Source organism: Rhinatrema bivittatum, chromosome 14, assembly GCF_901001135.1.
Source record: "Rhinatrema bivittatum chromosome 14, aRhiBiv1.1, whole genome shotgun sequence".
Classification (NCBI taxonomy): domain Eukaryota; kingdom Metazoa; phylum Chordata; class Amphibia; order Gymnophiona; family Rhinatrematidae; genus Rhinatrema; species Rhinatrema bivittatum.
Window position 1 is genome coordinate 23,582,640 of NC_042628.1, and position 22,726 is coordinate 23,605,365.

At 44.1% G+C, this 22,726-nt stretch overlaps 1 protein-coding gene across 11 annotated transcripts in view; it reads left to right on the forward strand.

The window, feature by feature from the left end:
- Nucleotides 1-22,726, forward strand: part of MRTFB (myocardin related transcription factor B) — a 200,942-nt gene that overhangs the window by 150,701 nt on the left and 27,515 nt on the right. For 6 of the 11 annotated variants that reach the window (XM_029576373.1, XM_029576374.1, XM_029576377.1 and 3 more), the window contains 6 exons: nucleotides 1,185-1,240; nucleotides 3,619-3,694; nucleotides 5,392-5,553; nucleotides 7,632-7,810; nucleotides 12,416-12,538; nucleotides 21,072-21,319. In XM_029576373.1, coding sequence (XP_029432233.1) covers nucleotides 1,185-1,240; nucleotides 3,619-3,694; nucleotides 5,392-5,553; nucleotides 7,632-7,810; nucleotides 12,416-12,538; nucleotides 21,072-21,319 — 844 coding nt within the window. The remainder of the gene's footprint in view (nucleotides 1-1,184; nucleotides 1,241-3,618; nucleotides 3,695-5,391; nucleotides 5,554-7,631; nucleotides 7,811-12,415; nucleotides 12,539-21,071; nucleotides 21,320-22,726) is intronic. The other 5 variants (XM_029576376.1, XM_029576371.1, XM_029576375.1 and 2 more) reach the window with 3 other exon arrangements.

Consider the following 22,726-nt stretch of genomic DNA (forward strand, 5'->3'; position numbering starts at 1 on the left):
AGATGTATAATACATTGGAGTCCCTGTTATGTCAGCTCTCCAACTGCACTGATGCATGTAAAATGTCAATATAACACAAACAACTGACAGCTGGACTCTGGGCAGATGTTTTAAGAACAGAGGACATATTTTTTTCAATCTTTATTGAAAATTAAAGTTTTACATACAAGGTAAAGTTGCCCATAGACATTCCTGCCAATACAAGACGTTAACATATTGAAGTTAACTCTAGAACAGAATAATTATCTGAAGATCTTGCCTATGCAGGGTCAGCTTCATACAATAAGGATTGACTTTGGCTATTATAAAGGCCTCTAGTGTGAGGCACTGTGACTACGATGATAATTTAAAAAGAGCAACAGCTGTCTGTGTTTCTGGGTTCAGGGGTAAACTCTATTTTCAATGGCGCAGATTTGTAGAGGCATCCATGAGTCCCAACGATTTTAAACATTTTCCGATGAGGGGGAGACGGATACGGGAAAAGTGGTTTCGATTCCCTTATCCTGACACCATTGACAGCTTGACTTATTCTGTATTGGGAAAATTGCCCACACTCTCAATTTTAATAAAATCTTGGAGGCCGATATTCAGTGCTACTTAACTGGATAAGTAGCTGAGTATCCAGCAGCAATCAGCAGTTGCCACTTTGCCAGATAAGTAGTTATCCATATAAGTGGTGGGTGGGATGTGGGTGGATCAGGCAGGAGCTACTTGTCCAGTTAACTTAGCAGGATAAGTGCCCATAATTGGACTTATCCGGCTAAGTTAACCGGATAAGTTAGACCTGCTTGTTATGCCTGCATCCCACCCACCACCTAGCAGGATTAATAGTTGCCCAGCTAAGTGGAAGCCGCTGAGCACGGTTGGATATTTTATAAGAGATTGTACTGCTGTTACAAGGAGAGGTGTGGGGATAAGGCATTCTGCATTCTCCCATTCCTTATATGTATGTTGTGCATCTTTCTCACCCCCATATTCAGGCTTGAATTAATGCCTGCTTCAAAACGCACATCTTGAAGACAGCAGGAGCATAACTCTTAACCTTTAGAGATCATGGCCAAGTGTGTGTTTGGGGGCTTGCTGTGTGTTGTCTTTAGGCTCTGAGCGAAGGCTGCCTGCTGGTAGCCGTGCCCCGCGTCTGACGGGAAAGCATTTACTATCTCTCTTTTGCTTTTCCCTCACAGCTTTGAAGAGCCCAGCTGCCTTCCATGAGCAGATTAAGAGCTTGGAACGAGCCCGGGTAAGGGGGATATCTGCTTTTAGAATTTTAGAAATCACGGACTCTGAGCTTGTAAAAAGGAGAGCGTCTCTGCGCAGCGCCCACAGAAGTGTTTTCAGGTGGCATCGTAAAAAAAAAAAAAAAAGAACTTTTCTTAAAGCTGCCCACCCAGGATGGAACTTCCACGGGGAACTTTGCGCAGGCGGACGTTCTGCTGGTTTTCAAAGGGGAAAATCCAAGCCTGCTTTCCCTCTGGAAAATTGTCTTGTCTGTGGGCACAAAGCAGCCTGCGGATTTTGCGCCCGCTTTTCATGTAGGCCAAATTTGGTTGGGAAATATAGTCTGCACTTGCATTTGAAAAAGCAAAATATGCATGCACCGCCCCTTAACCCAGCGTCCAGCACTTGCACTGGGGAACCTGCGGGAAACTTTCAGGTTAAGGGCGATCAGTTTTACCCCCCTGTAAATCCTCTCTGAGTCCAGCATTCATAGAAAAATAAGTTTTTTATATTTTTCTACTATTTAAAAAAACAAATTCACCCTTCACAATAAGAAATGGAGCTCATAGTTTTTAATAATTTTTATTTTTATTTTTTTTGTGGAATTGAAACAGCTTCATACGTGGTTTGCATAGGTTTGTGAGTAAGAGACAACTCGATCGCAGGTCTGATGCTATTATATTGCTCCTAGATTACAGCTTTCTGAAACAACGAACCTATTACTATTGATTCCAAAGCCTGGCTTTCTGTTCCTCGGATTATCCAGGACTGAGGTGCTGCAGAGGTGGCATTCATAGCCCCCGGGGGTGCAGGGAGACTTGGCCACTGCACAACAGTGACACCTAGTGGCCAAACATGGGGTACACGAGTACCGGGTTCTGAAAATTATCCTGAGTAGTGAATGAAGGCTTGTGGTGCTAGAGACTCCATAGAGGCCAATTCAGATTTATTTATTTATTTATTTTTAATTTTTATATACCGAAGTTCTTGTAGGGACTACAAATCACTCCGGTTTACATAAAACAAAGAACTGCTCAACAGAGAGTGGAGCTTTACATGGAACCGTAGAACATATGGAACAGTATAAATGGATGACAATTAAACATAGTGAAAAATAAATAAAAATAATAGTTTAACTGGTAATAAATAAAGAATTATATTATTTACTATAAGCAGTATAGTAAATAATAGATTTACTATACTATAAGCAGTATAGATTGAGCTAGAAACCCTAAAAACTGGAAGAAAAGTGCTGGGGGGGGGGGGGCTGTGGAGAAGCCAGTAAATAAACTATTAGGAGGTATAATTTTTATAATGGGCCGCATTCTTTTGCGCGTTCTTATGCACCCCAGTACCCAATTGTAAAGCTGAACTCTGTGTAAATTTGCTTTAGAAATTTATCCGAGTAAAACTACATGCACGCTTTCATGTGGTTTTGCCATGAGAATTTGCACTCATTTGTTCCTCGAGATAATCTGATTATTTGAACTCTGTTGGTTTTATATATATATATTTTTTTTTTATATATATATTTTATATATTTATTATTTTTTTCTAGTTTATCCTTTCTAAAAAATTTTTATGTAAGTTTTATTTTTTCTTTACATTTGAGTAAGCTGAGGCTTGAGGGTGAGATTTGTTGCTTTTGTTGTTTTTGTTATGTATTTTATGTCACGTGTTGTAAATGTCTGCCTTATTTGTATTTTGTTGCACCTGCTTCGAGAGTGAGACACTTAAGTGGCAATTAAGTGTGAAAAAAAAAAAGTATGCATGCGAGTCCCAAGCCCAGTGTCTCGGCTGCCCACACCTATCCCTTATCCCGCACTTGTATGTAAAGGGAGCTGGTCTCTCACAACGAGTTTCTATGTATCTACACCCCCTCTATCCCTTTGCTTTAAAATGTGTAAGAGAGAGAGAGAGACTGGTAGGGCTTCCAATGCTTCGCTAGCTCTTCTTTGGACCATGCAAGTCCTCTCCATGTCCACACTGCCTCCTACATGGAGGATGGTGCGCCACGCAACATTTTGGTTGGGAAATGCTGCTCTAGACTGAAGGAAAACAAGGCGATGAAAGGAAAAACTGAATTGTTTAGATGAACTGACCCATTCTTCCATCTAACAGCATGCAGCGAGTCCCAGTGCTGCAGGTTACCTGGTATTTACCAACACAGTATTCATAACGTTGATAGTGGACATTGATAAATAGGGCACGTGGTAAAAGTTAATATCTCAATTTGCCACCTCCAGAATTTTAACTGTTCTGTAAACTGTCTGTTCCTTGTAATGAAGTCCAAACAAGGTTTAGTGCATTGTTAAACGTTTTGTAAAGGCATGGCTGCAAATGTTGCTTTTTTTTTTTTTTTGATGGATGCCATGTGACCTGTCTTGTTGTTCCTTTCAGACGGAAAATTTTCTGAAACACAAGATTCGCAGCAGGCCCGACCGCTCCGAGCTCGTCAGGATGCACATCCTGGAAGGTAAAGTCTCTTCTGGGCGCTTCATCGTTGCAGACCGCCTCACTACGGGTTCCAAAAGGCAGCCGTCTCGGCTGCATAGCAGTGACCCCCCCTTATTAGCCTGACCGTTTTAAGACACGAGCTTTCAGGCCTCGTAAATAAATATCCTGTTAATAAAGCTGAGGTTCTTATAAGGCGTTGTCTTATGAGATGTTCCAACGCTGTGTGCGTTGCCTGAGGATGGGTGCGTAGAAGGTTATCTACTGCTTATGTTCTTGAAGAAAGCTCTAGAAAGTTCTTCAGTGTCCTGAGCTGCAGTATTGATTGATTTTTATTTATTTCCAGCAAAAGCTGACCAGAACGGTGCACAACACAACAAAACATACAATACAGAAGTACAATAAAAACATCATTAAAAAAAAAACAAAACAAAAATACAGCTGCGCGCTTTGCCCAATTCAAAATGAAAAGACAGCCTGGACCTGCCTTCCATCACTCAATTTTAACCAACCCTCCCCGGGTTTTCCCTTAGTTTGAGAAGAAGCTTCTGCACTTCATGTTGCTTTGCATTCGTTCCTGGTTCTGAGAGTCGTAGAAGACGTGGCTAAGTGAAGCCTCACGAGAAGCCTTACTTCCAAGGCCATTGTGATAGTCCTAGGCAAGCAGTACGGGGGGTGGGGAGGGAGGGGGGATCCTACAACCACAGCAAGTAAAGCACAGAAAATCAGTGTAAACCATCTCACCACATGGCAGTGCCACAGGAGGAAAAAAGGCCGAGCCCAGTGTCCCCATTTCCCCCCCCCCCCCCAGTATTGGTGAGTTTAGTATTAGCGTGTATTTCGTGCCTGGCATCCCCTCGACCGCCGATTATCGCCAGTTCCTGAATTGCTGCATTTTGAGAGGCTTCGGTAGGATGGGTCTCGGCCGTCGCTTTCTGCGCGGTAGCCAAAACCGCTGGCTTTTCCCCGAGGAAGGGGTTGGAAGTTGGTTGTTCGCCCCGGATATTTGAGACTGGCAGTGCTAGTTCTGTCTCTGTTGACAGGTGAGCTCGCAGGGTGGTAAACTGAAATACCGTGCCTTAGTGCCCGTCTCCTTTACCGCGTGGACGGAGTAGGTTGCATCAGATTATTGTCAAGTTCAGCTGAAATTAGGGACCTCGTTTAGCAACGGCTTCTTGTTTTGTGATATCGGCCTCCTTTGGGGTCGGGCCTTTTGCGCCCATAAAGAGTGCCGACTGATAAGGTCCTTGTACATGGCCACTGCACTAGTTATTTCATAAAGTTTACTCGGGGCGGGGGCATGCCGTGTTCTTAAATGTGGATGGTGCTTGCAAAAATAGAACGAACAGAAAGCGAGATGAAACAGCGACTCGGATACCCACGAGGAATGGAGCACACTGACAGTGCTAGCCAGCCAAGTTTCCGTTTCTTTCCACTGACTTCAGCCAAGGCTAGGGAAAAAAAAAAATTTATGAATGTTTGCGTAAAGTGATTTTTTTACAAGCCGGGGATGTTCTTGTGAGGAATCACTGTAATAACAATTTGATTGTGTGTATGTTAACTGCAAAGGCAAAAAAATAAAAAAAAAATGCCATCAAGACAGAAAAGTCGTTGGCCTGGTCTGGCACTCTTGAACTTTTCACACACAAAGAGAGAGAATACAATTTGTAAAACTCTGTACAAAATCTTGTCTCTCCTCCCCCCACCCCGCACCCGCAGAGACGGCCGCCGAGCCTTCCCTGCAGGCGACTCAGATGAAGCTGAAGCGAGCCCGCCTGGCCGACGACCTGAACGAGAAGATCGCCCAGAGGCCCGGCCCCATGGAACTGGTAGAAAAGAACATCCTCCCCGTGGACTCCAGCGTGAAGGAAGCAATCATAGGTAGGCGAGGACGAGAGCCGCAGCTCGGATCAGCCGGTCAAAAAGCCCTCCCGCCCCCCCCCCCCCCCTCAAAAAAAAAAATCCTCTCCCACCTCGTTTCCCTGGCCCAGAGGGCGAGAAACCTCACTGGCAGTCATCGAGATTCCGTGTGCAAAAAAAAAAAAAAAAAAAAAGTATAATTGCAGTACTGAGTGATGCAAAACATTACACAAATTGTACCACCGAAGGGAAGATGAGCTAAGCCTCTAAGGAAGCCTTGCTGTCATGACCCTCTCACCCGGTACAGGATATTATTGGGTGGGGGAGTGGGGTTTACAGCCAGGGGAGCGGGCTTTGGAGCCGGGACATGGCTTCCATGGCTGGGGAGGTTCGGTTCTGCTTTGGGGGGGGGGGGGGGCAGACATCTGGTCCTGGGGTGACTGCTTTATGGCATCTGCGATGATGGGGGGAGGGGGGATAAGGGGGAACTCACTCGGAGCTAGTGCCCCTTGAAAAAATCCTGCTTTGCCCCCACCAGGAATGCACATTGCCGCAGCCGGGAGCACCTGTAATTTCCTGGCGCTGCGCGTTTCTAGGGTGACCTCAGGAGTTACTAAACCGCGGTACTCAAGTATCGAGGTTTAGTAAATCCCATGAGAAAATACTTGGGTTAAAATGGCGCATGTAGAGTGTAGAACAGCTTAGTAAATAGGTCCCTGAAGAAAACCAGCGCTACGATCCTAACTTAATTTTTTTCCCCTGCCCTAAATCTGCCCCGTAGCTGTCCGTGTTTTAGGCATCTCGTCAAAATAAGCTCCTAAATTTAGATGCTTAGCCCTATTCCGCCTTCAGAGGGAACTGATTTAGGTGCCAGACTCCCAACGTTAGACAAGTAAACCCTTTGAAAATTGGCCCCCCCCTGATAGGTCCGTCTTCAAAAGGGATTTGCCCGGCTAAGTTCGGGACTTAGCCGGACAAATGCCAAGTTATCGATCTCCCGCCCCCTTCATGGCGCATCCCTTTTCTAGCTGGGTAAAGTCGTCGTACGCCAAAAACCTCACTGGGATGAAAAGAGGCAATGAGGGAGCATTCCGGGGGCGGGGCTTAAATGTGATTGGTTAGCGCCAATGTTCAGCACCAGCCAGCTAAGGTCATGGAGGAGAGCAGATCGGTTAACTTCACGCCGGTTAGGTTTCCTGCTGGATATCCCGACCAGAACTGGCTAACTTCCTGCCACCCACATCACTCTGTTATTGGTCCGCAGGTGTTTGGCAGACAACACCCCCCCCCTCCCCCCCGTTCTGTCTCTGCCATGGAGCGAGGGGAAGACTTCGTTACTGTGAGGACGTCTGCTCGCGCAAGAGGGCCCACGGACAGAGGGCATCATTTGTGTTGGTGCAGAGTTACATTCAAGGACTGGGCAAAACCGTGGCAAAAATAATCTAAAAAAAAACCTGTAAATTTTAGTTTGCTGGAGTTCTGAAACTGCACATCTTGTTCCCAGTGCTGCAAACACGTGGAAAAACATTTTGCAAGTCCAGCCTTGCGCAAAAGGACTTTTATGTAAAAGCGAGAGAGAGGTTAAGCCTCAAGCGCCAGTCCCGTGGTGGTGGGTTTTTTTTTTTTTTCCCCCCTGTGGAATTGGTTTCCCTTCCTGTTGCTGCAGGAGATTAGATTCTTGGGTAAAAGACGTCCAGTTTCAAAACTCTGCAGGCACACTCGCTTACAGGTTTCTCTGCCCTATTTTACCTGATCTTAAATTTCACCGCTCACCCTCCCGCGGTGTCTTTGTTTGGCCATTTAAATCAAGGCTGGGCAAGTCCTGTCCTTGAGGGGGGGCCCACAAGCCCATCGGGTTTTCAGGCTAACCCTCGTGCATGTGCGCCACATCGAGTTTGCATGAACTCGAAGCGGTCCGCGTGCAAACGTATCTCGTGCATATTCATTAGGGGCATCCCGGAAATATGACTCTTCTGCGGACTTGCCCACTCTTGCATTAATAGGAAGACCTTTATTTTTTTTTTATTCCCCCCCCCCCCATTGTCTTGTGCAAACTTTGCTTGTTTGTCCTGTGAGTGTGATATCGGCTTTTTCTCCAGTAGTTGGGCAAGTGAATTATCCCCAGACGTTGGACGCCTATTCGTTCGACGAGGATAGCAGCGATGCTTTGTCGCCAGAGCAGCCCGCGAGCCAAGAGTCCCAAAGCTCAGCGCCTTCTCCCGGGGAAGCCAAAACCAGCGACTCCTCACCATCTCCGGTGCAGAACACCGTCCATCAGGTACAGTTCAGAAACGTGCGTCGCTTTTTTAAAAACTGCTCCCTGGACGCGACTGACGTTGAGCTTGGCCCTAGAGATGTTCTCTTCACTCCAAGCTTAAGTCTGAAATCAAGCCCCCATTCTAAACCGTGCTACCCTCTGCCCTCTCCCGCCATTGCACCATTTCCTGGAGAGTGCGACCCACGTGAGGCTCTGAATTCAGTAGGGACGAGCGCGGTCAGGTTTCTGAAACCTCATAGTAAGTTACATTTGGAGGGCAACTCTTAAAGTAAATAGGACGGCATTAAGAATTCACAGGCCTCTCGAGAACGGCTGAGCTTTCATGCACTGGAACTGGTCATTCTGCTGGTCAGCCCCCCCTTTCCATCCCCCATCTGATCTCCTTTAATCTGTGCTTCTGCAGGCTCCTCTCCCCCTCCCTCCGACATGTCACAGGCAGCCCCAGCACAGAAGTGGAACGCCACGTCTCTTGCCTAATTAGAGCTATGCAGGGATAACAGCTGCTTTCTGTCTGCTGCAGCAGCAGCTCACAGACATGCAAGGTCTAAACACACTTAACGTTTCCACGCTTCAGCCAGCTAGGTTAACGTGCGCACGGCTTCAAATACCAAGACATATATGGTGGCTGCACGGAAACCTTTTGAATTGAGTGCGAGCGTGCTCCATGCAAGCTTGCAAGTATGCTGAGAAGAAATTCAAAACAGTTGCACCATCTCCTTGGGGGGTGTGGAAGCAGGTTTATTAATGCTGGACATTTCTTAATATTAAAATTTAGCTGGCTGCTTATTTTAATATCTGGTGTTTGCCCATCTACCGCTGTGTTCTGTCCGGTGGTCTCTTTTGTGTTCTGGTGATTTGGTCACTGCTTGCAGGTCGTGTTGAAATTTGCCCGCTCTCGGCAGGTGATGTCACGTCAATTAGTAACTCCTCGTCTTGTAGTCTTTTTGTAAGTTGTGGTCAATGTTCCCTCTAATGTTTTAAGGGCTGTGTGCACAAAAAAACCCAAAAAACACGTTTTTGTGTGCAACACACAGGGTACACATTTGTCAGACCTACAAAAGCGATTGCACTAGATGAGTATTTGAGACCCGCACGGAGGTGCGACTGCAAAGCGACCGGTGTCGCCTTTGCACTGAAATGTCTTTGCAGCATTCTTGGGAGAGCAGGAGACCTGACTCGAGGGATCTCCCGCACAGCACTTGCCACCTGAACCAGTGGCCCGGCCCCATGACGTTCATTTTTAAGATTTTTCCGAGTGCCTGGACCACATCTCATGCACTGTATAATCTGGGGCAGTGCAGGTCTGCACTGGAATATGGCGAGGTGGCGGCGGCATTGCAGGTCAGCACGGTGGGTACTTTATTGAGCTGTGATAGAAAGCGAACTCCTCCTCCAGCTGTTGCTGCAGTTCCCCCCCACTTTTAAGCATGAAGATCACCCAAATAAGAGAATCTGGATCATCATCTTTCACAGTTTTTAAAAAAAATGAAAACACTTTTTGGGCTTCAGTGGCATTACTTGTGAATGGAGATTTTTACGTTTTGTGGTTTAATGTCGTCTGCTTTCAGGACGCACTTTCCTCCTGTGCATAGAAATCTGAGAAGAGCCTGTGGGACTGCTTGTCCCTGAGCCAGAAGAAAGCAGAAGTTTTGTCTTCATGTTGCTTTTAACAAATGAAAATTAGGATCTGGCTCACCACAGGACACGCGCCTGGCAAGCAACCGCTCTGGTCATCTCTCCTGGCCAAGTTTATGTTTATCTCCACTGAAGTGAAGAGTGGCTGGCATTCGGCTCTTCTGCAGAATCCCGTCTGCTGAGAGTACCCAGACTTTGAAAAAGCCATGCATCGCATTCGTTAAGCTCCTGGCTCAGACTGCGGCATGTCCTGAAACCTGCTTAGACCTTAACGCTTTAGGAGCTGGCAAGAATGAGAAATGTTTAGCTGACTCCTCTAGAAAGGAGCGGGTTTAATGTTTAAAGGTCAGATCTAGCAGGGCAAGAGTCCAGGCGCTCTGACTTTCGGTGCGACCTTGGACAATTCACGTCCTTCTTTGTGCCTGTGTTTTCCCTGAATAACGTTACCTTGCTGATCGCTAAGAGTGTAAAGCCTGCTGAACTCCTTCCAGGATATAACTTTTTTTTAGAGCCAGAATCATCATTCCTACAGCATTGTGGGTTCAGCAATCTTAATGACACCTGTGTTTGATAAATGCATGTTTGTTTTTTTTTTTTTTTACTGTAAACTGTGCCCACAAGTGAATACTGGGTTTTTCTTTTTTGGATTACATAGAAAATTAAGTTGTGTCAAGAACTCACTTAGGAGGTCATTTTAAAAGGATTTATATCATAGAAGTTTTCAAAAGCCCATTTATGTACTTTTACAGGGTAATTTTAAAGAGTTACACATGCAAATGTAACATACTATCCTTGCAATTTCCAAAAGCCCACTTGCACGGGTAAAGTGCAGTTACACGTGTAAAACCCAATTTTAAGTGTGTAGATGCATTTTAAAATCAGGCCTTTAATGAGAAGTGAAGTGTGTGTGTGTAAAATGGATTGATTTAGGATGATGGGAATGTCAGCAGTTTTTCGTTCCCACTGACTTCTAATAACTTTTGTGAAGCTTCAGCGGGGGGTGGGAGGGAATTGGCATCTTTTTAGCATGGAAGCGGAGAAAGACTAGAACAAAAAAAAAAAAGACCAAAGAATTGCTTGCACCGTGGCGTTTGTCTGAGATCGGGCTCCACTAGTTTTTAATAGATGACTCCCATTTAATAGTAGAGGGAGGAGGAGGTGAGCATTTACTCAGGAAGGTGGTCATGGGGGGAATTCTGATGCATGGGAAGTGACTAAAAGATGGGGACTACCCAACAGCGGAGATGATCTGGAGAGCAGCTTACAAATCCAATGATGCAAGTAAAAGGCTTTTTTTTTTCCTTCTTCTTCTTCTTCTTCTTCAAGGAAACTTGCATTTACACAAGTAAAACCCATTTTTAAAGCGTGTTAAATGCTTTCGAATATCAGGCTCTATGCGTGTAAATTTGCTCAGAAAAACTATGCGCACCAAATAGCAGCTATGATGATGTGCATGTAGTTTTCCCAGGATAATTTTCAGAGCAGATTTATGCACATAAGTTCCCTTTGAAAATTGGTGTTTGTGATGCGTCTGTTATATATATATAGATATATAGATATAGAGATAGAGATATAGATATAGATAGATATAGAGATATAGAGATCTAGATATAGATAGAGATCTAGATATAGATAGATATCTAGATATAGATAGATATAGATAGATATAGATAGATATAGATAGATATAGATAGATATAGATAGATATAGATAGATATAGATATAGATATAGATATAGATATAGATATAGATATATATATATCTATATCTAGATATATATCTATATCTAGATATATATCTATATCTAGATATAGATATAGATATAGATATCTAGATATAGATATAGATATAGATATCTAGATATAGATATAGATATCTAGATATAGATATATATATAATTTTATTTTTTTTTTAAAAGATTTGTTCAAAAGTCGAATGATCACCCTGGAAACCTAGATCCATGGTTACGTCAAAAAAAGGCATTACAACAGTTGTGCTAAGGGAGCTCAGTATTTAAAAGCCTACTTCAGTCCAGCGCCATTCTGGACAGTGGAAGTTTTCTGATAAAAGAACTTTGGCTAATGGGAGTTTCCTCAGATAATAGAAGATTGGGTCTCGGGACCCTGATTCTTTTCTGAGTAATGAACGTTTCTGGGTAACGAATCTTCAGATAACCCTTGCTGAGTTGAATTTAATGTAATGGATGATCAGCACACCTGGAGTTATTGCCATTAAGAAGGTTCTGTGGTGGCCTCCGTGGGCTGGAAACGATGCTGGGACTATGTTGAAAACATCTTCCACTGTTCGGTGGCAGTGGTAAAGCTTCTTATAAACTGCAGCCTTCTGTGTGTGTGTTTGGTTTTTTTTCTATATACTGTCAAAATAATAAGAGACTTCTGTCACATCACAGGTCACTGCACTGAAATCTAGTGAGGAGACCTCGAGATGAGCTGACTTTATTCCCAGCATCATGAGCTAAATAAAACAAGGGGGTACAATATAAGGAAATTATTTTCTGGATGCATTAAAAGAGGGAACTGGGGGAGGCCCGATCACGTTGCAGCGCATGGGCTTTTAAAAGTCCCCCGTCCCCCCCCCCCGCACACGGAGGAAGCCATCCACCCGCATATGTACGCGTGGATATCGTATTTTATAACACTGGGAGCCGCGCGCACGGGTCTTAAAATCGACCCCTGTTTGCTACTTTTACCTGCGTAAGTCCTTTGAAAATTGACTCCTATGATTGTAAGCTCTTTGGGGGAAACTTTTTTTTTTTTTTAAACCTGAAGAGTCTAAAAAGGTTCTAAGCTCCCTTGAGCATTAATCAAAAAAGGCTGCTGTGCTGAGCAGGTTTCTTACGTTTGCTAAAAATAAATTTAATTAAATATTGCTTACATTTCGTTTTTTCTTCTGAGTTCGTAAAAGCTTGAGGGGGACCATGCTTTTAATCTGAATGTCTCTGTATTTCAGCAGTATCAAACCGCACCCTCGCCGGTCGCCGAGTTCCTGAAGCCAGTCCCGGATCCTCCAATCGCTCGCTCGCCCGTCGCAAACGCAGTGTCCCAAGCAAAGCCGGGGCCGGCACTAGTGAAGGTAAGCGGGGGTCTCTGGCATGGATCGCTTATGGTGGATGTTTTTGGGGTTTTTTTTGCCCAGTCACTGGCATGCATTCTAGTGTTTTAAGAGGGTAATTTTCAAAGGCATTTTAGCAGGTAAAATAGTTTTATGATGATAAATACATTTTATAACGTAAACAAGCAATACATTTTCTCTGTTTGTTTCTGCTCTGCCCGTGGTTATGGACTTTTACAAAATTGCCCACCCAGTATGCAGGTACTATGGCCCCGTTGCGTGCACGTTTACTCGCAGTGCGAAGAGGCATTCTTGTGGGCGGGGTTCGGAATTGCGTGCACATTTTTTTGTATTTTCAACAGTACATGCACATCTTCCTTTGGGGGAAAAAAACTGTGCATGCACATCACCAGGTGCAAATGTGTGCATGTAGTTTTCAGAGGGAAAGTATGTCCGCACTGTCCCTTTGAAAACCGATGTAAATAAAGTCCACGGGTGAAAAGTACCCCCAGACGTTTTATAAAATGACCCCCTAAATATCCAGTGCAAAATTTCTAAAATCCAAAATCTCAAAACATATCGAGTGTGGAGTGAATTTTCAAAGGGATTTCTGTGTAAGAATAGCATATACATGCATTTATGCTATTTTATAACCCTCGAGAGTATGCATGTATTTTCGGTCTTGTGTACATTTTTTACCCCTGGTGGGGGGGTATATGCGTATATATTGACGTTCAAACACTTTTACTAATTTGACTCGGGCAAGTGAAATTGGACTTGTTTGCAGTTTTTGGGTGGGAGATGTGAGTGAGCTGATATTGGAGGGGGCTCAGTGAAGTGCTGGAGAGTCTAGATGAACCGGTAGAGAGATTTTCAAAATGGTAAGCACAGCTACTTTATAAAATACACTCCTCTGTGTTTAGTTCTGGGTATGTATTCGCGCAGGGCTACGGTTGTTTTGCACATGAGATACATGCACGTAAGTTTATACAACGAATAAAGAAAACATGCATTTTTTTTCCTTGCTTTGGAAATACGTGAGAGCGTTGAAACATACACAGTAACGAAAAAAGTGCAGAATGAAGTAAGAATCCACACAATATTTCCAATATGGTATAGAAAGTGATTTACTCGGTGGGGGACTTGTTAAGAATATTGTAAAGCACTGTTTCAAGACTTCTGGAGTTGCTACCACCGAGTAAATCACTTTCTATACCATATTGGAAATATTGTGTGGATTCTTACTTTATTCTGCACTTTTTTCGTTACTGTGTGTTTCTCAAGTGCAGGACTTGCTCTCCTTTTGTTGTTTTTGCATTGAAACACACACCCAGGTACTTTCAGAGCAGAAATACACACTATTTTATAAACTGTTTGTCTCCTGCCGCACAGTTTATAGAATAGCATTAATCTCTGTTCAGCCACTTGTACCCACAAATGCTGTACTGCCCATAAGCTTGAAAGCTGGGCTCTGTATGTACTCATAACCCTTTTTCTATAGGAAGCCTTGGATTTGTTGGTGTGGGAGTTAGAACTCTTTAAAGTGCAGATAGTTTCTCGGTGGCAAGCAGATAGCTCGGTGTCTGTCTGGTGAATATTTCCAAGCTTCTTTTCCTGCTTTCTCCTCTTCCCTCTGTCTCATGTGCTACTCCATAAAAAAAAAAAAAAAAAAAGTAAGAAGGAGGGATGTGAGGCTGTTTCTAGAGAGAGGCTGGAGGGCCAGTCTTGTCTTGTCAGTCTCTCCCTCCTGACGCATTATGTTGCTGGTTGTGTTGAGGGCAAAATGAAAGCCGCCAAGACTGCAGATCCCGCAGTGCGATGAGATGCCAGTTTCAAAACAAAACCGGGACTGGCTAGAGGTCTCCATACAAAAACGGGGGGGGGGGGGGGATCCCTTCACATCCTCGGAGAAGCAGCCATGTTGAGTGCTGTGTGCTGTTGTCAGCGGCCGTGATTCTCAAAGCCACGCGTGTCGCAGCTGATTTAAGCGTGTTGATTTTTTTACATGCTTTGATTCATCAAAGGGGGTCTTAAATCTTCTGGCAGCTTAATTTTATCCTTCCCTTAGAGACTGCTACTTTATTTCAGTTATCTGTGCTTCCTGGAGGTGATAGATTAGTGTGTAGGCGAAGCAAGGATATTTTTAAATTCTGGAATGGCACTGGTGAGGTCCCTTATGATAAAGAATAGCAACAGAGACGCACGTGACAGCCTGTGTTGGGAACCCTGCCAGTCCTTATAGCTTGGGTTAATGGCCTTCACAGGAAGGGTAAGATGGGGGCAGTCCTTGTGAGTCCAGATTAAGGGTTTGTTTGATGATCATTTTGTTTGTTTTTGGTTTTTTTTCTTTAGGGGCTGGTGGGGGACTTAGTTGTTTCATGATGTAACTATTACCGTAGAATATTCATAAGTGATAGCAGTAGTAGAATTTGAATAGCAAGTGATGTCTCGGGTTTTGTTGACCTTGTATGCCATAAGGTAAAACAGATAGCTATACTGGGGTGCAAATCTCTAATTTAAATGTGGTGTTAGTTTCACTGAAGTCAAATCCTGAGGTTCCCAAAAAAAAACGGTTGTGTTATGAGAACTAATTTTTTTTGTGAAGTGTGATGATATAATGCACTTTTTTTGGGTACTGTGAATGAATGGAGACTTCCTTCATTCCTCAAAAACCTAATGATCTTTGTGATGCCAGTGGTCCCCCTCCTACTCCATCCCAAGGAAAAATGAATAGTCATGACAAGGAAGCTGAAGAATCGATGCAGTCTGTTAAAACTTTATTAGATGGCTCTTGGCCTTGATTTACTACTACTACATCTTAGCATTTCTATAGCACAGCACAACACAACATATGCAGAGCTGTACAAACAACACACAAAAACGACATCCCTTATCAGTAGAGCTTACAATCTAATAAGACAAACATGTAGGACAAGAGACTTGGGGCATTTTAGAAAATAAGACTGGTTTAAAAAAAAAAGCATACAGAGCAATGATTTCAGTATGAACTCATTTTCTGCTGGGTCTCACGTGTTCACTTAGAGCCAGAACCATTTTTTTTTTTTTTGAACTGGGGAAAATTGCTTCCTTTATCCCCCTGCTGTGCAGCCAGAGTGGAAGGCAGAGGTGGCCGCTGCAGCAGCCGAGCCGTTTCTCAATCTGCCACCGAGACTGCCTCCGCCACCAGACACGACTGAGCGGATAATCCCGAGAGGACACTAAAGGCTACAGTGAATGGATGATGCAAAATTGCCAGCTCCCCACAGGTGCTGGGCATGATCCAGTCATCCTCCAGAGGTCAATATTCAAACCTGGCCGTTTAAGTATCTTAGCTAGATTTAACTTTTCCGGATAAGTTTCGAGGTATGTCTAGTGGCACAGCTAAGCCCGCTATTGAGCAGGTCTAACTTAGCCGTATAACTTATGTGGCTAAGACGCAATATCGGTAGTTAGCCGCATAACTTATACGGCGAATTCGCTCCGCCCCCGATCTGCCCACTACTCGCCCACAAGTTATGTGGCTAACTTTTTTTAGCCGTATTAGGGACTTATGAGGCTAAGTGGCAGCCACTGAACATAGGCGCATATTCAGCGTCTGCTGTTTAGCCACACAAGTCCCGCTTATGCTGCTAAATCGCGCTGAACGCATTTTGAATACTGACCTCACAAAGTATTATCGGTTAATTAAAAGCTCAGTCTAAGGTTTGCTGAAATGCATTATCCATCCTTGAAAGCGCGGTGCAATGGCGAGGTGTTCCTTTCATGCAATCCCAGTGAACATTGTTTTTTGTTGTTTTATTTTTATTTTATTTTTTTTGCAAATGCATCCCATTTCAAAGCTTTAACAGTAGAAGAAAATGGACAGTTGCTCAGGGTACTGATGTCACTGGTTCAAGCCGGCAAGCCTTGTTGTAGGGTGATTTGGAAAATAGGCTCCCTGGTGTCTGACGTTTTCTTGGAGCGTGCGTTTGCTGTTTTTATAAAAATCACCTGGCTCCTAAAGCTTTCCGTTTTCATGTCTTCACTTTTCTGCAGTAAGATTTTCCAGCCCTCGGAAATGACTTGCACAAGACGCATTGTCTCTCTTTCGACTGCTGACCGTCTCTTGTCACTTCACCTAGCACCCTGTGACAGACCTATAAGCTTTCAGTTGTTAGACTTCTTAGAGAGAGAAACGCAGCTGGATGCATGAAAGACAGTAATTGTTTTGTACTTTGCTCTATCAAAAGGCTAGCGAGGACATTCTGTGGGGAAAGCGGTTTGGCATGGATGCGACAGTCCGTTTTCTAGATCACAACTTTCAGAATTTTACTGCTAGAACAACATTTCTGAAAGAAAATCTAATTTTTCTATTCACTTTTCTTTTCCATCGGGCCTTAATTTGTACTGTGGTGTACCCCCCTTTTATTTTTTTTTTATTTTGTGGTGATGATGTTATGAACCCCGTAACCATTCACCATAGGAAACTGCGATTAAACACTGTGGATCCCTAAGGACTAGAGGTTGGAAATGAAGAAAAGAGTGCATGGGGGTCACCTGCACGGAGCAGCACGGGGGTTACTGCCCTTAACCAATTAACCTTGATGCTTGTGACGCAACTGCAACCTCGCGCTCCGCTTTGATGGCAGCGGGGAAAAGGGGAATTGGATTCAGACGAGAGCCAATGCTGGTCCCCAGCTATTATGGTCCGGGGCACTAATACTCTGACATTAGAGAAATAGGACTGCTTCTAAGGCCAAGTCCAAATGTAAAGTATGTTAAAGCAGTATTGTCTGAATTATGGAGGCTGCTCACCTGTAAAAACATTGCTAGCAGTAATTTTATAATGGGTTTGACAGTTGCTTGGTTTGGATTGTAAATATTGCTGCCTTTTAACATAAGGCTTGGGGGTGACCTGCACGGAGCGGCAGATACTACCCTAAGAAGCTTGCTGGCCAGATTGGATGGACCATTTGGTGTTTTTCTGCAGTCGTTACTATGTTGTTATGTGATTTTGAAAACTGTTTTAAAAACCAGTCTTGCCTTTTCTTGTATTTTTTTTAATTTTTTTTTTTTTTTTAACATGCAAGTTATAGTTGATTGAATGAAACGGCATCTACGACATGAGAATTCCAGGCCCGCGGTCACAGGAACCAAGATCCGCTATTGCAGAACTACAGTAAAATAACTTTTTAAAACATAAAATGAATGGCTGTTTGCAAAATAACAGCTGTCTGTAGTGACACAAACACTCACACCCCAGCGCCTAGCAGCGTGTATGAGGGAAAACTGCCTTGTTTGTAGAGAGTATTCTTAAAAAGATTTCAGACCATAGTCTCTGAAAGAGGGGGTGTCTCTCAGTACAAAGAGTCTCGCTTAACTTTCTCACTTCCCAGCCCCTGAGCTGTAATTGGGTGCTTTGCAATCGGCCCTAGGAGCTGTTAAGGGACTTGAGAAGGTGAGAGATGAGATGACAGGCCCAGTGTCTGTTTTCTGAGGCCCTGGTAATTCATGATCCACTGTGGGGTTTTGTTGAGACCAATGTGACTTTTTTTTTCAAAAAACCATCCTTACATTTCTTCTTACTCCCTTCCAACATTTCACCACCTTTCCGTGTACGGTGATTTTTTTTTTTAGTTGCGCTTGTAAGCAAAAAGCACTGCGATCTTTAAAATGTGAAAATCCAGTGTACTTGGTCATTACTTTATGCGCTTGTCTTAAAAAAAAAAAAAAAAAAACAACAAAAGAACACCAGAGTTGTGTATGCAAAAAGTAATTTCTTAACAAATTAGTGCAGCACACTGAGGGCAAAATCAGGCACTGACTCCATCACTCAGGAAGTTGCGTAATCTGAGATATCAACAGATGGTTTTGCTGTTGAATGCAGGGTGGGATCGGAGAAGCAAAGAGTTCATTCATCAAATTCCTATCTCAAGGTGTAAGTTCAACACGGCCAGAATAAAAGTCTTAGTTAATGGGTAGCAGAGGATACAGATATTTACTGCTAGTGCCGTAGGTCCTGGCTCCATGGGTGCTCTATCTACTCTGCCTTCCGCCTCACCTTTTTTAGTCTCCTGGAACTGCAACAGCTGAGGGGAGAGGAAATATGGAAGAGGTGAGAGACTCTTGGACTACACCATGGTTAGCATGAGTTAAAATCCCAAGATGTCCTCTGGCCGATTGACGTTCTTTTACTATGTCTGATACATGTCAAACACAGTCTGGCCAGCCCCGCTCTGTGTCCTTTTGGACAGCTCAATGCACATCATCTCTCTGTCACCGCAACCAAGGTTGCCAGTGGCAGGCTTCTTATTGGCTAAAAGTGTGCACCGTGTATGATGGCGCGCATACGTTTAGCTGTGCCAGTTGGGGACAGAGTTTCAGCAGGCAGCAAGAAGTAAATGTGGGGATTTTATTTTGCACCTGCTAAGTACGCGGGTGTAATAGTTCCCCATGTTCCCCAGCAGCCTCCGAATTTTCAAAAGGAAACTCCACATGGCATTTCCCTTTGAAAATAAGCTTGCACAGCCTCCATTGACACACTGAAAACCGCTTCGTTTGTTGTAGAGGAGGCACGGGGGGAATAAGTGCTTTAAGTGCATAGGGTGACCGTATAGCTCTGCGTCAATCCTGGTTTCACCCCCATTGCATGTAGGGAGATGGAATTCTGATTTTTACTAATAAGTTCCCTAAAATTAAAGGACTGCATCTCCCTGCATGCAATGGGGGGTAAAACCAGGACTGGCTCAGCTTGTCCCTCTTGACATGGAGCCACCTGGTCAGCCTGTAGGGCTACCGTCCATCAGCCCTGCATAACAGAGAATCTGAGGAGGAGAGGGTGCAGGGTACTTTGAAACACATTTACGAAGTACTTGTCCAAATCCTTTACTCATTCGGAAAAGAAAGGTCCCTCCTAAAAGCTGGGCACTGTTCTTCCTGCCCCGGGGTAAGATGAAGAAACAAACTACCCTTGCTGTACTATGCCTGAAAATTATCTGCATAAAAGAATTCATCAAAAATGATTCTTTGGATGTAGACTCTATGGGGCCAATTTTCAAAGGGTTTAGGCTCCAAACTTTGCCTCCTAAATTGGCCATTTTGAAAATTTACTAGGGCTAAGCACCTAAATTCAGGCTTCTGCTTTCACTAAGTTTAGGAACCTAAAAAAGTGGGAGACAGTCAGACTGATACAGTAAGGATGCAGGAAAACAAGCACAGTTGCTGCTAAGTTCAACCGAAAATAGGAACCTACCTTAGGTGTCTAAATTTGGCAGCTCAGCTTTTTTTTTTTTTTTTTTTTTTTTTATCGGCATAGATATATAATATAATATAAACTAATGCTTCTCACATGGAGAGATGGTATATAAAACATTTAAATAAATAATGTAAATATAATACGCTTAGCCCTTCGGATGGCCCCACCATCCACTGAACAGCGTAGGCGCATACGCACCTCAGGATTTAGGCGCGTACACGCAGCCATGCACAGGTCAATCTTAGCGACGGCTCGGCAGCCGGCAGGGTGTGCGGGCACACAGAAACGCACGTGCTCCTGCCGCCGAGCTGCACGGGGAGCGTCAAACCGACGCGTGCAGCGAGCTCTGCGCATTCCGCTTGCCACAAAGGTATGTGCATAGCAATGACCGCGCAACATGCGGAGTTCAGGAATACGTGCCTAGCGCAGGGAGGGGTCGGACCTGGCAGGGGAAGAGAATACAAGGGTCGAGCCGTGCTGGGGCCATGTTGGGCGGGGTCAGAGTGTGCTGTGGTTGGGTTTGGAAGGGAGGCGGGGGCGTAAGAGTTGAATTTTCAACAGGGTATCAGCTGGTGATGCATGCTTTAGGGAGGTAATTTTGTAACATCGTGCATAAGTTAGCCGGTAAATACGTGCCTGTCACACCAGTTTTCAAAGTGGACTTATCCACATTAAGTCCGCTTTCAAAATTATGCTGGCAAAAACCAGGCGTAGCCAGTTAGACCTGCAGTTTGATGTGTAAATGTAAGTCCCAGCCCCTCCCAGAACACCCAGTAGAATGTCTCTGAGTAAAGGTACGTGCATACAGTGTGTAGGTGCGTAATTTTAAGTGCGTATCAGCAGCAAGGTTTCGAATTGGCCATTTCTGAGATAAAACGTTATTTTACCTGCAGAAATCCCTTGAAAATTCCCTCCATGGTAAGTGCAGTCTTTTTTTCTTCCTTTTTTTTTTTCACCCTATAAATAGGAAACCGCCATAAACCCTCATTTATTCCTTGTGGGGAAGGGCTTGTTAATGTGCTGCAACATAGAAAATCTTTGCTAATTTGACTCTTTTTTTTAAATTTATTTTCCAGTAAATACGTTTTCCATCCTAGCTGCCCATAGCAACTTGAGCTAACGGTGACAAAAGTATTCCGTGTCCTCTCTTGCTCTTTCTTCCGTGCCTCGTAAACTGCCCCCTCCCCCCCTCTCGTCCAGCTGCTTTGCAAGCAAAACTATTGGGTCATTTTTCTGCCTCTTTTTTTTTTTGTTGTTTTGTGAACTCATGGTCTTTTTTTTTTTTTTTTTTTTTTTCTTTCCCCCTGAACTTGACAACAGCAAAGCCAGCCCAAGAGTTCCAATGACAAGCACCGAAGTAAGAAATCCAAGGAGCCGAAACCAAGAGTGAAGAAACTCAAGTACCACCAGTATATCCCACCGGACCAGAAGGGTGGCAAGGACGAGCCCGAGATGGACTCCAACTACGCCCGTTTACTCCAGCAACAGCAGCTGTTCCTGCAGCTGCAGATCCTGAGCCAACAGCAGCAACACTACAACTATCAGACCATCCTGCCCGCACCACTCAAGTACGTGAAGGCGGCGCTGCTGCTGTCCCATGGGGCTTTTCACCTTGGTATTGTTCTGGGGCGGCGTTGACATGACGGAAGGCGCTTCGGTAGAGTTGCAGCCTTTGACTCCATTCGTTAAGTCTCTGGGCTGGCCGGCGTGATGCCAAATCATATTCACCCGGCTCCCCCGGGAAGCAATCGTCTTCACTCGATAACCGGATACGGTGCCGTTTTATAATGGGGAAACGGCCTGTTGCTGAATTTCCTGCAAACCGTTGAAAGTTCAGATGACTTGCAACCCCGGCAAAAGTTGTCTGCATAGCCAAAATGTAAAAAAAATTGGATTCAGACACATCTGTTCTCCCTGATTTTGTGCGAATCTTAACTCACAGCGTTTTAAAGCTAGGGAAGCTTTACCCTTCGAAAATATCTTTTATGAAATTGCCTGCGGGACACACGGATAAAAGGGCCCGCAGAATATAGCTGTTCGTGTGCCCTTGGAGTGGCGTTCTGGCGGTGGGATGTAGGCGGGTTTTCATTTACTCAGCATTCCTTTTTGATTTTAAAAACCAAGCACATTAATATTCACAGCCAAACTACCCTCACCAAGTAGCGGGCGATTTGGACGGAGTAGTTTTCAATGCAAACTTGCCCGCATGAGTGCTTTGAAAATTTGGTGGGACTTATTCATGTGACAGCCCCTTACGTTTATGCTTTCTGGACATCTGATGGGAGGTTTTGTTTTGTCTAGCAACTGCTGAAATGCCATGGGAAATAAGGTAACTTGAGTGTTTCTCAGTAAAGAAATGCTTACCTCTGGGAGTATAATAGGAGCCCTTAAAGCCAGTAGAAGCTAGCTGTGTGATGTCCACAAGCTGTCACATGCAAATAATGATGGGATTTTATCGTGGGTAGTCCTGAAAAAACCTTTTCAAGATCCAACCCACTGCCTACAGGCACGATACACCATACCTAGACCATCCCAGACAGGCATTTCTCCAGTCTGCTCCTGAAACCCTCCAGTGAGGTGAACTCCATCACTGACCTTGTAAATGTACATATCAGTAAATCAGAACGCATTTAATGCAGTCCCTCACAAGAGACTGCTCAGGAAATTATAATGGCATGGGATAGGACGTATAATAACAAGAATACCAGTGTACCCAATAAGTTTTCCATTCACCAAGAACCTGTGAGAATAATGACCGTTATAATAGGCTTCATTGTAGAGCATTAAATTCCACTTTCACAATTCGCCTTATATTTAATCATTGGTCAAAGAAAGTACATTTTTGTTTGGGTTTTTTTTTTTTAAACGTTTCTTGATGTGCAAATTATATTGTGATCCTAAAATAACTGCGTTATTTATCTCTGCAGTATCTCATAGCTAGAAGCCAACACTCCGAGTTTCGCTATACCTGGCGG